Source organism: Rhododendron vialii, chromosome 7a (genome assembly GCF_030253575.1).
Source record: "Rhododendron vialii isolate Sample 1 chromosome 7a, ASM3025357v1".
Taxonomy (NCBI): Eukaryota; Viridiplantae; Streptophyta; class Magnoliopsida; order Ericales; family Ericaceae; genus Rhododendron; species Rhododendron vialii.
In genome coordinates, this window is record NC_080563.1 from 32279718 (window position 1) to 32295659 (window position 15942).

The 15942-nt window shown below is 36.7% G+C and overlaps 1 protein-coding gene across 2 annotated transcripts; it reads right to left on the reverse strand.

Moving 5' to 3' along the window:
* Nucleotides 1-3240: 3240 nt before the first annotated feature.
* On the reverse strand, nucleotides 3241-9165 carry LOC131333998 (probable serine/threonine-protein kinase PBL7). 2 transcript variants are annotated; one of them, XM_058368865.1, is made up of 6 exons: nucleotides 8712-9165; nucleotides 7910-8145; nucleotides 5260-5639; nucleotides 4630-4762; nucleotides 3889-3978; nucleotides 3241-3778 (listed from the first exon to the last, which is right to left on the reverse strand). In XM_058368865.1, exons 1-6 carry the CDS (start codon nucleotides 9010-9012, stop codon nucleotides 3620-3622), a joined length of 1299 nt encoding a protein of 432 aa, XP_058224848.1. In that variant the 5' UTR covers nucleotides 9013-9165; the 3' UTR covers nucleotides 3241-3619. The 2 variants fall into 2 exon arrangements, with proteins under 2 accessions (XP_058224848.1, XP_058224847.1); XM_058368864.1 differs by having other exon boundaries at nucleotides 7910-8148; nucleotides 8712-9158.
* Between the last annotated feature and the right edge of the window lie 6777 nt (nucleotides 9166-15942).

Here is a 15942-nt window from a genome sequence, read left to right on the forward strand (position 1 = left end):
GAAAAAAGAAATTGTATAAAACGGAAAAAAAAAACGATTAGAACAATGACCGATAGAATAAGGGTATAATATAAATGTTAAGGGGTCTCCGTGGAACAAAGTGATAATTGATGGAGTGTTTATGTACTTTTGCTTTATAAAAAATGGTATCTTAGTCATTTCCTCCATCCCGTTAACAGAGTTAGCATTTTTTTCATTTTTAGTAATTAAGGGGGTCTATATGGGCGATTTTAAATGTGAGGGAGTCTCCATAAAAAAAATAATAGTTTAATGGATGTTTATGTACTTTCACCTAATATTTATCTGTAAAAACCTCCCTATTACGGTTAATACACGTCTCCCAACGGTCATAATTTAGAAAACATTATGGCAGACTATTATTAATACTCTCTCTATCCTAAAATGGATGACAATTTTTGAAACTCGTGTAATTTTTTATCGTTTATATCTTTCAATCTATAATATTTTTCATGAATTTGAAAACTTTGTATAATAGAACTAATCGAGAACTATCAAACAAGATCCATATTGCATATTTTTTGAGATCCATATTGAAAGATATAAGGAGTTGAAATTAGCACAGATACCACAAATTGACATTCAATTTAGGACAGAGAGAGTACCAAACAAGAAAAGGATGTTCAAATTAGCCGTGAACCACGTATCAGCCCAAACTCCCCAGTTTCACAAAATGAACTGATAGGCATATTATACGGATGACAGACCAGATAGTGGCTCAGCACGGGCATGCTAGATTCTGCACCAACAGGTAGTCGCCCTAAAAGATAGTATTCACAACGTGCAACTCTTGTACCGCGCGCTTCCTATCACTGCGGATTGAGATTTGAGACAATGATACTCCAGTGTCCATGACATCCAAACCATTCCTAATCCTAAAGGAATTTTAGGAATACCAAGGCTAATATTGACCCAATTGGTGCCATCCTTATCCACACCCAATTTAAGGATCCTAAATCCAATGGGATTCCACCTCTTTTGCATATATATATATATATATATATATATATATATATAGGGTGGGGATAATGCCATGAGGGGTTTTTCTAATGCCACGACAAGTCATATAGTGTGGCAATATTGCCCTCAGCCATAGGGGTCTGTATTCTTCGCCCCTCTCTCTCTCTCTCTCTGGCTGAATTCTTCTCCTCTCTCTCTCATCTTTCACCACATCGAATCAATTCAGGTCCTCTCTTCTATTTCCACAAGAGACCATCGGAAAGTGATGGGTTTGAAATTGCAGGTATGCTATTTGAGACCATTGTCGGATTCGGAGTCTCAAACCCAACCTCTCTGCCCGACTAGATTTAACAATTACTGCAACGCTGATGGGGAATCAAGCACAATCCATATCAATCTCTTCTATGTATCAATTGGAGTATAGAAATTGAAATTCTGAATGTTCCCTTGGTTATAGCAAAGAGAGGGAGGAAGAGAGAAAAGTGCAGATCAAAAAAAGAGAGAGAAGTTATTGGGTGAAAGGGAAGGGCGAAAGTGGGTTGTAGGAAAGTGGTAACTTGAGAGTGAGAGGGAGATGTGAAGTGAGGTGAGAGAGAGGCTTTCTTGGCTCTGACTTTTCAAGGGTATAATGGCGATTACAACTAATTAGTCGTGGCATTAAACAAAAGTCTCGTGGCATTAGCAGCTCCATATATATATATATATATATATATATATATATATATATATATATATATATATATATATATATATATATATATATATATATATATATATATATATATATAAACGTCGGCAGCAGATACACGACTCTTCCACCCAGACTGCTTGAGCTTTTTCTACTATTTTCTACACCACAAATCGATCAATTGACTTAAGCAACGAAAGGGTGTTGGTTGATACCGCACCAATGTCTAAATTTCTTTTGCAGTCGAAAACCAATTCATCGCGGACAGAGAAAAAAGGAGTATTATGCATCACAAGTGCACTATCTTGAAAGGAGTACAAAATCAATCTATCTATACTATATACAAAAAATAATTAGGCTTAAAAAGTCTCCAAACCTCCATTCCTAAATTCTTACAAGTTATATTTTTATTATTTTTAAAATTGAGAGATTGAGGGAGAGAGAGACGGGAGAATTGAGAGAGAGCATGGAGGGGAAAAAATTATTGGGTGTTCTTGAGTTAGCTCCAGGAATTATTAGATGGTTTTATCCTATTTATTTTTCACAATTGCGAATTAATTTAATTCACATTTTCAAATTTTAGTAGTTCATAAAAGAAGATGGAAACAACGCTTTTGTTTCAAATTGAATGATTCAACCAAACTATTCTGAAAAACATAACTAGAATATATTATTGCACCCATTCGTTGCACGGAAAAGGATAAAATCACTCTGAATCTTTTTTTATTGTCCCGTGTATTGAACAGATAGAACACTAATAAATAAGTGAAACAACTGAAAATGAAGTTATCGGAGTGTTTTGTTCATGTCTCTCTTTTCTTTTTTATCGGATCTCTCTTTCTTTATTCTTGTAGCCAAATTTCCTACTCTTCTTTAACGGCTTTCCATGGTTAAATTCTTGGCTCAGAAGAACAAAAAGATTAGTATTTTCTTCTTTTTTCTGCAGTCAATTGTTTTTTATTAACTAACTATATTGTTGTATTAAACACAAATATCCGATCGGCATAACGCGGAATTGAAATTGCCCTGCCAAACCAAAGTAGTTTTTTTTTGTATCCGCTACCAAACCAATGTTGTTGACCCGGCTCTTCTGCATTCTCATTCGGCATTTGTTGAAATTTAAAAATGCTAAAATGCTCTTTTCTAAACAACGTTTGATTAGTATCTCATTCTTTCTTTTAATAAATTTTGTGAATACCAGATAGATTCGAACCTAGATCTGGTTGACTCGATCTTTTCCAAATATCTATAGCCAAGTAATAAAAGGCCAAAAGGCGATTATTTTATTTGTGTATTTTCTTTCGTGTTTTTTAGCTGACTAAAATTGCTGAGACAGTCTATCTCAGCTATTAGTCTCTTTTGCCCTTGTATTGAATTAATATGCAAGGCTCGACTTGTGCTTGGGCATTTGGCTTTAATTAATGCCTCGTGCTAGCACAACCTATGGAAAATGCTTGAAAAAATGGCCAAAATGCCCTTGAAACGGCGTGTGCTTGCCACCAGAACAAGAACTAATTAAAGCCAATAACGTACTGTGCCAAAAAGCTTAGCAAAACCACCACCAACACGGTTCGTTCATTGAAGAAGGAATTTCAGATAGAGCATGCACTATTTATTTTTATTTTCATCACCAATTGATCGAGAGCACTGTTATTCCGAATCGAATTCGCTCTGAAGCTATACACGGTCGGATCCTGCACGAGCGATCGTAGGCCTTACATACAGGGCGCAAGGATAGTGATGGATGCCTGCCTACAAAATGAAAACCAAAAGGAATTGAAATGAAATTGGCCCAGCTGATTATGACCTTAGCCCAAGGTACAAGGACCATTTTTTTTTTTTGTTGGGGCGCTGAAAAATGTTCCCTAGTGAATTTGTCGAAGAATAAGCCAGCTGCTGGTTCACATGATTTCTTGAAAATCGGACTCGAACGGTAGCTACAAAATGCCCCTATCATGCCTTGGGACTTACTCTTTGGTTAAATCTCAAGGAACTTGAGGGACCTAACGAGGGGTGATTCTTAATGAGAGGAATTAACGACTGCACCACGTCAGTCATTAGAGGCCGGTAGTCTGCTTCCGGTTGCACACACATTGCGGCAATTGCTGCTACCTTCACAGAAAACAGCATAACCGGAACAGGTAAAACTAAACGACGTTAGTTCCAAAATATTTATGGCTTTGCTGATGTCGATGGCGGTGATGATAGAATGCAAAACTGACCTGGATTAGATCCTTTTTGGAGTACTGGCATTGGAGAGATGGATCAACCATGTCCTCTATTTTCTCTCTGTTAGTTAACCTTGGAAGAGCCTGATCGATATTGAAGACGTCGCAAAAGAAACAGTAGTTCAGAGGTTTATCACTTTGCTAGCTTAATTTTACCTGGTCTGATGGCAAGAACTACACTGTGCCATAGGTTTTGAACAAAATGAACGAACCAAGGAAAACGAGATAAAAAAAAACAAAAGTATTGATGTGTTCTTCAAGCATCGTTCGTATGTACGCTTACATTTTCGTAGAAAATGATACTGGCACTCCAATTTTTTTACTGCATTTGAATCCAACTTTTATGATCTTGTTAAGTTACAAAATGCGCTTTACAGCTTATGTTGGAAAGGGTTTTCTTAGTTTTGTTTGTCTTAAACGGGCAGTCAATGTGTCGAGTAAAGATCAATTTGAGGGGGAGGGGGAAAAACAGTCTGTTTAACTTAATAGAGTAAAGGGTGAGTTCTTCTAAAATTTAAATAATAAAAAAAAAATTAAGTTGGTTTTGTCCTTATTTGAATTTTTTTCACATTTGTTAGTTTTGCGCTAAACTTTTGCAGATTATTGATTCGTCTCGACGATAGGAATCGAAAAAATAAAAAAAAAAACTTTTATCCAAGTATTTTAAGAAATAACCACTTTTTAGCAAAATAAGTCAATTTATTTCACTTGTTTGGATGATGATATTTTACTAACCCAAGAGACAAGGACATGTTCTCCAGGTGGCCGCTTGGTATCGACGGGTACTCGGCCCGTTAGGAGTTCCAGAAGTACCACACCGTAGCTGTATACATCTGATTTCGTGGTAAGTTTACCTGTTGATGCATACCTACATTTGACAAAAATAAGCCAAGTAATTGTTATCTTATGCATGATATCAGAGACAATAATTATCTCTTTTCATTTTTTTCAAGAGTTTGAGTTCATTAGATTGGTTGTTTGGAAACTGGATGCCAAAAAGATGAAGGAATTACGGAATGGGAGATGGTGCCAAGCAGCACCCTGCCATAAAGATGGAGGGATTTCGGCAATCGACGGCTCGGATCTTAATCGAGAAACAAACAGTTAATTTGTATGTGTTCATATTCGATTCGAGCCGTCTATGCCGAGATGCCGCTCAGCAGAGAGCTGCTCGGCAGTATCCCCGGGTACAGGAATTACAACGCATATTGTCTTGTAAGGTAAGTGAGGGTTGAAAAAGAATGGATGCTTCCAAACAAAACCCTGCGCAGTGGGGGACCTGGGCTAGCCTTGTGACCATGATTGAGTATTGATAGGTGATTGTAATGAAAAAGAGAGATGCCTGAGAGTTGAAGAGCCACTCACTCGGGGGCTAAGTAACCGGTGGTCCCCAGCACGCGCGTCGAGATCTGACCGTTGATCTTATCCGATCCTGTCTTGGCCAATCCAAAATCGGAAACCTTGGCTCTGAAATTCTCATCCAAGAGGATGTTACTGGACTTGAAATCGCGGTGGATGACGGAGGGCAATGAGTGCTCGTGAAGGAATTCGAGAGCTTTGGCACAGTCGAGGGCCACGCGCAGGCGGACCCCCCAGTTCAGCGTACGAGGGTGGTGGTGGTGGAGGTGGCGGTGGAGGGTGGCGTTGGGCATGAATTCCATTATTAGCAGGCGGTGGTGCTGGTCTGCACAATAGCCTAGCAGTTGCACCAAGTAAGGAGAGTATAAGCGGCTCAATAAATCAACCTGCCAAAAAAAGGATAAAGGCATTTTTTCGTCAATGAAATGCTCCTCTTTCCTTTCGAAGTCATTCTTGAGGGGAAATAGTTAACCAAGTACAATTCAAAACATCCATTCTTTCTGGAAAAAAAAGGCCATTTCCAAACGGAAATGATTTTGTCACTCCCTTTTTTGTTAACACCACTCCTCTGCAAGTGTACTTTTGCACCAAAAATATACTTGCAAGGGAGTGACGTTAACAAATAAAAGAGTGGCAAAATCAGCAACATTTCCAAAATATATGTACTCGATAGGTTTCCAAAACTATCTGGAAAAGAAAATTAGTATTTTTTAAATATTTCTTCCGTTTATATTTTATTGGGAAAAGTCCTGCTATTCGTAGATAAAAAGTACTCCCTCCATCCTATTTTATTTGCTATATCCTGTTTTATTTTGCTCAGTATGGGAAACTCAAATTTTTAAGGTCGTTTTTAAATTGGTGCAAAACATTTCTACGATTTTGGAATGGGAAGTATCAAAGCTTGTAAACAAAAACAATTGGGAATTGATATTCACACTTCCTTTTTTTTTTTTTTTTGTGGTTTTTTAGCAAAAATAATACATACACTTTCAACATACAAAAAGAGAGAGAGAGAGAGAGAGAGAGAGAGAGAGAGAGAGAGAGAGAGAGAGAGAGAGAGAGAGAGAGAGAGAGAGGAGTGTGGATATAACAAAAAATGGAGTGTAAATATCAATTCCCAAACAATTAAGTTATAGTTGTTCATCGACAATCTGCACGTGCTTCCATGACATCTAACTGGTGATCAATTTATTGCTGGATGTAACTATTTGAATGTTATTTACCGTTCATGTGTAATCTTTTCCAGTTATATTAGATGCACACAGTACATTGTAATCTCTTTTATCAATGAAGTTCTTACTCTTTCTAAAAAAAACAAAGAAAATAATTTTCGCACTCCTTTTTTTACAATCTCCACTCTCTTTTTTTGTTTTCATCTACTTGAATTTACTATCTTGTTCTTTTTCAAAACACTTTTTCACACATTCCAGAACGATATTGTAAATTCACGTGGATAAAATAAAAAAAGGGTTATGGATCGTAAAATTGAGAGTATCAAAATCATTTTAAAAAAACAACTACAAAGAGGTAGGGATTTCGACTTGCACACCCTATGCAAGGCTGAATTATATATTTATCAATACAGGTGGATGATAATAATGATCAATGCAGATCCGGGTAACGTGGGGAGAGGGCAGTCAACATTCCCTCCAGATTTTTATTGGTAATTGTTTTTTCATTCCTAGGTGGGGGTGAGAAGATCATAGGCATAAGACTTGCAGGAATTGTGGGGCACTCTGTGTATATGAAACAGAGCAAGAGATAAGTCAACCATAGCCATTTGCAGAGTAGATTCGACCAAAGCAAAAGGTTCGACATGTGGGGAAATTGAAATTAATTCGAAACAGTGAAAGCCATGCCAGGGGTAATTATTAGGAGCATAATAATGAAATTTTTTTCTGACTCTTGTGGTAGGCAGGAATGAGTATATTCCGAACACCAACTATGACTGTGTTCTGTTTTGGTCCCTATGAATTAAGGTGTGCACAACCCGAAGGGGTTGGGCCGAGTAGCGTGGCCGTGAGAAAGTAAATAAATATTTGTTTAACGTAAGGTCGCATCTTCGAATTTTATGAGGACAAAAAATTTCAAACTTAGGGGCCACTGTAGAGTTTACTCGGTCGTTAACTTCAACGCTCTGAAATTGGTGGAGCCGTGTGCAAGTTGGTCCGGAGGGTTATAAAAAAGTAAGTGTGTACTGGAAAACAGGGATAGAGAATGAAAGAAACAGATTACTCCTACTTTGTATTCCACTTTTGTATACTGGAAAGGAAATTTTTGTCTTGTTAAAAGATTTCTCACTTTTTCTCCCCTGTTTTCTCTGCTTGTCTGTCAACATTTTCGTTAACACAGCCATTGTATAGGTTATAAACAGTAAAGCAAACAACAAAGAAACAAGTATTAACCCATCCATGGGTTGCCCCAATGATAAGGGCGAACTTGCGTCTGCAACATGACATGATTTTATTTCCCCAAGAAGCAAACCGTGATTTAAGTGGAGGGCTATGGCAGTGGGTTGTTATGCTAGTTTCCTTTGAGGATTAGTCGTGGCGTGCGTAAGCTGGTCCGGACATCTCGATTATAAAAAATAAATAATAAAAGAGGAAACAAGTAATAAGGACATCAAACAGAGAGAAACGAAAACTTGTTAACTAACCTCTACCCGGAATGCTCGTTCCCCTTGCTTTCCTTCCCTGTGCAATTTCTTGACTGCTGCAACAGTACCGTCTCTTAAAACCCCTCTGTAAATTACTCCAAAATCTCCATTTCCGATCACATTTGCTTCGCTGAAATTATCGGTGGCCAATTCAAGCTCCTTGTATGTGAATACTTGGACTCCCATGAACTTAGCCGGCGGGTTTCGGCCCGCTCCATAAAAACACCCTCCCTTCACTTCTGCCACATTTTCAAGTATACCCAGATCACAAAATTTTCCAATATATGTACACAGAAGCACAAGGAAAGTCTGGGAGCCAGTTCTTGTAAAAAAAAAAAATTAAAGTTAACAGTTCGAGCCTAAAATGGTTGCAATTGCTCCAAGTCATGAGCAACTCTTGATTTTGTATTCTCATCATCTTGAATTTGCTAAACGCGATTACAATTCGCGACGAGGGATACTCGATTCATCTCAATTCGGTTTTTCTTTTCGGACAGTCGTGGCATTTAATCACGTCAACAAATAATGTATACTTCTTGGAAAAAAAAATTGACAATTTTCTCGCCAATCAAAAACCTCTAGTTAGTTCTCGTTGAGAAAGTTTCTATAGTTGTTGAAAGCTTATTTGGGAACAATACTTCTAAGAGAAGCCGGCTTGGTATGCTCAAAGCGTGTTTCTTCGTGCCAACCCTAGTTGACCATATTTTATGAAACTTCTGAATAGTGAAAATGGACAATTTGGAAGGGAAGGGTTAAAAATTGATATCAAAGAAGAACTGAAAAATTGAAACTAGTTTAGTACCTGGGCTTGCATTGATGTTGACAGTGCTATGAGCATGAGCATTGAACAAGCAATTGCTGTTGGTGAGGCAATTGTTGCTGCCACTGCTGCTACTGCTCGTGTTCTTAGTCGATTTCAGACGTCGGAGCATCACGATAACGAGTAGTATTGCTAGGAGTAAGAGAACAACGATAATGGGGATTACAATTATGAGAAGGGTAGTGGTAGGGAGAATGTCATGGTGGTGATTGTGGGTGGTTACTTGAGGAGGTGAATGGTGGGGGTTAATGGTATGATTTCCTGCAGTGATGCTAGTTTCCATGAGCACAAAAAGCAATGAACAGAGAAAGAAAATCAGTTGAGAGAGAGAGAGAGAGAGAGAGTCAGAAAGAGATGTTAATGTGGGAAGATTGATTGAGATGCAATGTGGATAGGTGGAGGTTGTGAATTTCCCTTCCTAGGAGGTCATTTTTGCCTGTATGACCAAAGGATTGGATACCTCTCTCTGACTCTCTCTCTTGTTCAACAACCAGGTTGTTCGGATTAATGTACGCGCACCTTAACTAATCTCATCTCTGATCCAGTCAAAGGAAGTCCATCCAAAACGGGACTATGGAATATTCAAAACAAATTATTTTCTTGCAGCTGGACTCCAATAATCAAACTCTAATTAATTATGTAAAGAGCAAATCCACCAACCAACCGAGTGCGGTCTCCTCTTTCTCTCTGTCTCTCCCTCTCGGCTCACTTGTACTAACATTCTGTCCCATAGTTTGGATTACATGAAGTATAGTCCTTGTCTTTCCATCTTCACAAACTGGAAGCTTTTGCACCATTTCTTATCGAGTTTAAATTCTATTCACCTTAGGTGAAAATTTCAAGTTTCCCACCACCACCAATTGTGGGTACTATCGTGCATATATTGCAGTAATTTAAACCGTTCATCTTGTAAGGCTCACAGAATAATATATCTGCACAAAAAATCTATTTTATCGGACATGGATAGGTATATAGCAAATAAAAGGTTGGTTTATAAAATTGACGGTAGATAAGTTTAAAGTTAAACTATCCATGACCGTCTATTTTATAAACTAAAACTTAATTTTTAATGCACCTATCGATATCCAATAAACATAATTTTTTTGCGCGAATGTACTACTTTGTGACCCTTACAAAATGAACGATTCAAATTACTAGAGAAAAAAAATGCATGGTGCATGGTGGAGCCGCAAGGGGCAGTGGAATAGAGTTTTCACCCAAGGTAAAAAGAACTCCATCCGTTCCAATTTAATTGTCACTTTTGGGAGTTCGTGTCACTTTTTAATTGATTATATTTTGTAATTTATAATGTTTTAGGTGATTTTGAAAACATTGTATTATAAAATAAATTGAGATCTATCAAACAAGATCCATATTGAATATAAAATTCATTACTAATTTAAAGATATAACTAATTTTTTTATCCAATTAGAATAGAACTATGACAAGTAAATTGGGAGGGAGTACTATTTAAACTCTTTCTTTTTCTTATCTGTACATCCAATTTAATGATGCATTGAGCATTCATTCTTCAACCTGTATGAGAAACGAGTAGTACCATGTCAATTTGGAGTCATGAAATTGATTTACGTACTGGAAACTGAAAAAAGTGAAATTGTACCGCCTCAATTAATTGGTAACCACTGAAAAAAGTGAAATTGTACCGCCTCAATTAATTGGTAACCACCTATTTTTAAATCGATTCAATCCATTTAACATATAAAGCCGAAGGTAATTACATACAAATTTTCTCACGAAATACAGGAGTGAACCAAAACTACTTAAACCTAGATGTGACCACCTGCATCAAACGCAACTCAATGGCACCTACTATTGATGCAGGCTGGCGATAATGTCAGGACACAAGAACCAGTCTCAACAAAGGTAGTAAAGTATCTAACATAGACACCGAGCTCAAATACACAATCAACACAAGAGGAAATCCAAACGGGTGTATGTTGTCCAGAAGAAACTCAATGCACGCACACCCATATCAGAAGGCACGCTGACGCCAATGAACAACCACCGACGAGCAAACCCCACTAACATGAGTAGGACCACACCGATGCGAGCCTTACTGACACTATAGGCTCTGGCACACGACCGCAGGTGGAATGACAAACTTGTGAGAATTGGTAACCTATTTGAGTCAACAAGAAAATTGCGGGAACAACATTTGATGTACAAAATGTACACCAATCAGAGTCGTTTAATTTGTTTAAAATACATTTTAAGAGATTTTGTGAAAAGTCAAGTCTTCCGTATATCGGTAAGGGCTTAATAAATTTTCGTTCCTCAATTTGCATGTAAAAAAATTAAATTAATTGATCAATCATCTATCAAAATTTGAATGACTTAATTACTTATATTAACTCTTATAATAATATTTTAAATAAATTGAATGCCTCCCGTTGTTAGTACGGGACCTAAGTTCACACAATTTGGTGTGCTTGCGCTCGTCAATTCTGAGTTAAAATCTAGTACTTCAAAGTTCAATCAACTTGTCCATGGGTACCGATAAGCATGCACCAATGGTGTGGGGCCCAATTTTGAATCTCGTAAAAATGAATTGAACCGCCCACTAATTTTTAATATTTTTCTAAATAACCCTGCAAATAAAAATCAGCTTTATCTCATAACTACGAATGTTTTTAATATACTAATTTTTCAATTAGAATAGAGGATCCTAGATTCTAATGAATAGTCGGTACGTTGTATCAAGTGCTTGCATCTATCGAATTGAGTTAATTTTTTATTAAAATACTTGAAAAGATATTTTATACTGTAATAAATGAATAATTCAAATCGTTTGTACGGAAGCTAAAAGTGGCCCTGCGCTCCAATTTATGCACCATCGGTGCTGGGATGTTCAATACCCAGGCAATCATGTTCCACTTCAATCATATTGCATTGCACATGCCCCACCGTTAATCATTGAATGTAAAAGTCAAAGACTGCCTCAATTCCCGGAAGACTAATAATTTAGTCTTTACTTAGGGTTGTTCGGCTAAATAAGTTAAATGATTTTTTTTGTTTTTATTTAAATATTTTCGGTATTTATAAATTTTTCGTCAACTTTTTTGTGGATTATTAATTTTTCTTGACAAGATGAATCTGAAAATAAAAAATTACGGTCGAAACATAATTTTTTGAATAGAGACAAAAATAAACAAATATGCCAATTTTTTCATTTTTATTCAAAATAATTTAGGTTTTGATCATAATTTTATACTTTTTAGATTCTTCTTATCATGATGAAGCAATAATCCATAAGAAAATTGATGTAAAACTAACAAATGTGGAAAAAAAAAACCCAACCCAACTACAAACCCCCATTTGGGAAAGAAATAATCCCAACATAAGAACACCCACAACGCATGTTGGAAAGACTCGAACTCCTAACGTCCTATTAAAACGCAAAAGTCTTGACCAACTAAACTGGCACAAGTTGATTAAGAGCTGACTTCATTGGTTTCCTGTAATTCAGATCTGATTTTGCTTTGTTTTGCACACTTGCAGCATTTGCACCCAAACACCAAAAGTTAATTTTCTTTCTATATAGAGTGTGTGAAGGAAAAAAAAAAAAGGGCTATACTTTTATAGGATAATTCTCTATTGAACCTCAGAGTATGGATCGGGGTTATTTGATAAAGGTTTTAATGGAGATTTTTAGGTTATAAGTTGAGAGATAATGAAAGTAATCATTGGATAAAAAACTTGCTATTAAAAACCATGTTGAAAGAGGAGTGGTTTTGAAAATCTCAAAGTGAAGAAAACTGATTTCATTATGAAAAACCCCGAGCATTCACCACCCTGCAGCCACAACTAGGAAAGCCAATTTTGGGCTTCTTCAACCTTAGCAGAAATAACCCAAGGATGGCTACACGACTTGGTGTACTCCAAAATCCAAATATAGATCCGACTGTGTGAGACCCAAAGGTGGGTTCCACAAAAATAGTGAGAGCCATTCAATTTTTTAGAATATACTGTAATTTTTAGAGTCCTTGTGAAGAATCATCACAGTCGAATATCGATAAGAGCTTGATCAAGTCACTCAATTTTTGGTTCCTTCGAATTCAAGGACCAAAAATTGGAAAAATTATTTAAGTTATTATCGAAATCTGACTGAGCTGATTTTTGTTTGGGCCCTTAAAAAAATATTTTCAACGGCTCCGATTTATTTTTATTTTTATTTTTTGCAACCTTGAAGTAGGTTCCACAGAGTCTGGTGCACACAACAAATGGTCTACCCATAGTGTTTTTTCTTTTTCTTTTTTCAGAAAAGCCAAGCCAAAACACACATGTCGGATGCAACCAGGCATGCATGCATCCATGATGGAGGAAATGTGTCACGAAAATGATGGCCCAACACGTGTTTTGATAATTAATTTCCGTTAAGGACATTTTCAGCATTAACAAATGTTCTTAACTTGTCCTTAACGGATATTAATTATCAAAACACATCATTTGCCGTCATTTTTCCAAATGTGTCTCATAATTCTCTATCCTCAACGACCAAGCCAAGTCAAGCCAAGCGAAAAACACACATGTCAGGGTTTATCTTTGCTTTTCCCTACTGACTACTTTCAGTACTGTTTTTTAACCTCTTATTATAGCATAGCCCTTCAAACCCTTCGTCCCCATGATTTACTACTACTCCCTCGTTCCTCAAATAAGTATCTGGCGCGTAAATTTAGATCTTTAAAAAATGCATTTATTTCGTTAAAAAAATCAAATCTTTTTCACAAATGAATAGATAGCAATGAGTTTTATTAATTTGTGAAAAAAATTAAAATTTTTAACTAAAAATATATATCTTTTATAAGGTCTAAGTTTGCACGACAGACACTTATATAAGGACGGAGAAAGTATCATCTTTGCCGCTTACACTTCCCACTACGAGTAGTAGAAAGAAACACATCTTCGTTTTTAACGATTTTCTTTTGATAAATCAAATAGATCTCATTTTTCCTCATTTTTCTCTATTAGGGTCCGTCAGATTAGCAAAATAATGGGGAAAATGCAAGACAGGGAAAAATAATTATTTTTTTGTGTTCACTTAGGAAGAATATCCTAAAAAGTGGTAGAAAGTTAATTTTTCTGTACAACCCTCTAAAACATGAGAGCTTGCTTTACTTTTTCTCACAAAATGTGCAGAGAAATTTTATTTTCTCAAAAAAATCAACAATAATTACTCTAACTTCTTTCTTTATCCTCTTACCTCCACCTTTTCTTTTTTAATTTCGGCAATTTTATTCCCTCCAAATAAGAATATCTTATTTTCTCTATTATTTTCTTGCAAAACTTCCATTCTAATCAAATGAATGTGAGAAAAAATACTTTTTCTTTTTCTTTTCTTTCACTTCACCATTATTTTGTGTATGAGTTTTTTGCACTATTCAAAGTGGGCAATTGAACGAGCAACATTCGGTGTTAGTTTGTTGGGATGATAACGCAAAATGTAAGGGTCCGTTTGATTAGTAAGAAAAATAAAATGGAAAGTGAAAATGGTTTGCATGATGAAGTTGAAGTCCTTAACCATAGGCAGAATTGCATTTCAGCAGGAAGAAGGACAAACAAAAATGGTATTATGAAATTAGCCGAACAAAAATGCCCCTGTACTCAAATTCTTTGCTCCTTGAATCGAATAGTGTTGCACCTTATATGGCAATTTATTGCACTTTGTATCGACCAGATTGCCCCCACTGAGAACAAGTTTGGTGCCATTGTGATGTCTAAGTCAAATTTTACATATTGAAAAATGAAAATATTGCTCCATGAGGTTAACATTCTTCCACTTTTGGTTGTAAAAATTGCACTCTTAATGGAACTTAATTGCACCCAATTCAGGACAAGTGGGTAGTGTGATATCAAATCAGACTTTATTTTCTAGGAAACGGATTATTTGCTCCTTCAGTCGAAAAGCATTGCACCTTATATGACATCTTATTACACTTTGTATGGAATGGATTGCCCCCAAGGAAGACAAGTTGGGTGTTATTTTGATATCTAAGTCAAACTTTACGAATTGAAAAAATGAAACATTGCTTCATGAGTCTAACATTCTTGCATCTTTGATCAAGAAAATTGTACTCTTTATGAAACTAAATTGCACCCATTTCTGGACGAGCATTGTGATGTCATATCATACTTTATTTTTTGGGAAACGTATCATTTGCACCTTCAATCGAATAATGTTGCACCTTACATGACATTTTATTGCACTTTGTATAGAATAGATCGCCTCCAATGAGAGAATTTTTAGGGTTCCACTTACAAGGGGTAAAATGGTCTTTTCAACAACCTGATTCCATGTATGTGCAATTAATATTTTCATTTCCATGTCAGGTGCAATTTCGTAAAAGCCACTCCATCAATTTGCATTTGTTTGCCCCTCTCCCCATTGCAATTCCCCTTGACCCATATCAAAGCATTGCGTGAAGAGGTTATTGTACCTCATCGGTCAACTATGTCACATGTCCTTTGGGGCACCCAACTGTGTTAAGCGGGGAGGACCTTTAGGTCATGTGGGTTTAGCCAGCCCATTGTAGTGCACATGCATGCTACTTAGGGGTGGAAATTTTCGACATGACATGAACCAGATACAAATTTAGCAGGCTAGGGTTGACTATTTCTAACACGAAACACGAATATGACACAACACAATAACACGAAAAGCTAAACGGATTGGGTTAGGATTAGGGTTAGGATTAAGATAATTCTGATACGAACACGCGCGAGATGGCACGACACAAGTACGAGATGACGTACACGACACGACATGAGAATTTATGAAAGGACATAATAACACGACACGAACCGGACACGAAGTTAGCAGGTTAGGTTCAGCTATTTTTGACACGAAACACAAATATGACACGACACGATAACATAAAAGCTAAATAGGTTAGGTTAGGGTTGAGAGAATTTTGATACGAACACAAGATGACACGACCCGACCCGATGCCCACCCCTAAATTGCTACCTACCAAAACGAATCGGTCCAAGCTTAATTCGGCTCGACCTGAGGCTGGGCTGTCTTTGATTGCATTCGACAAAATTTTTTGTTGCTAATTTTGCCTCTCTTTTTTGTCAACGTCACTCTCCTGCAAGTGTATTTTTAGTGCAAAAATACACTTGCAAAAAATACACTTGCAAGGGAATGGTGTTAACAAAAAAGAGAGGCAAAATTATTTCCCTAATTTTTTTATCA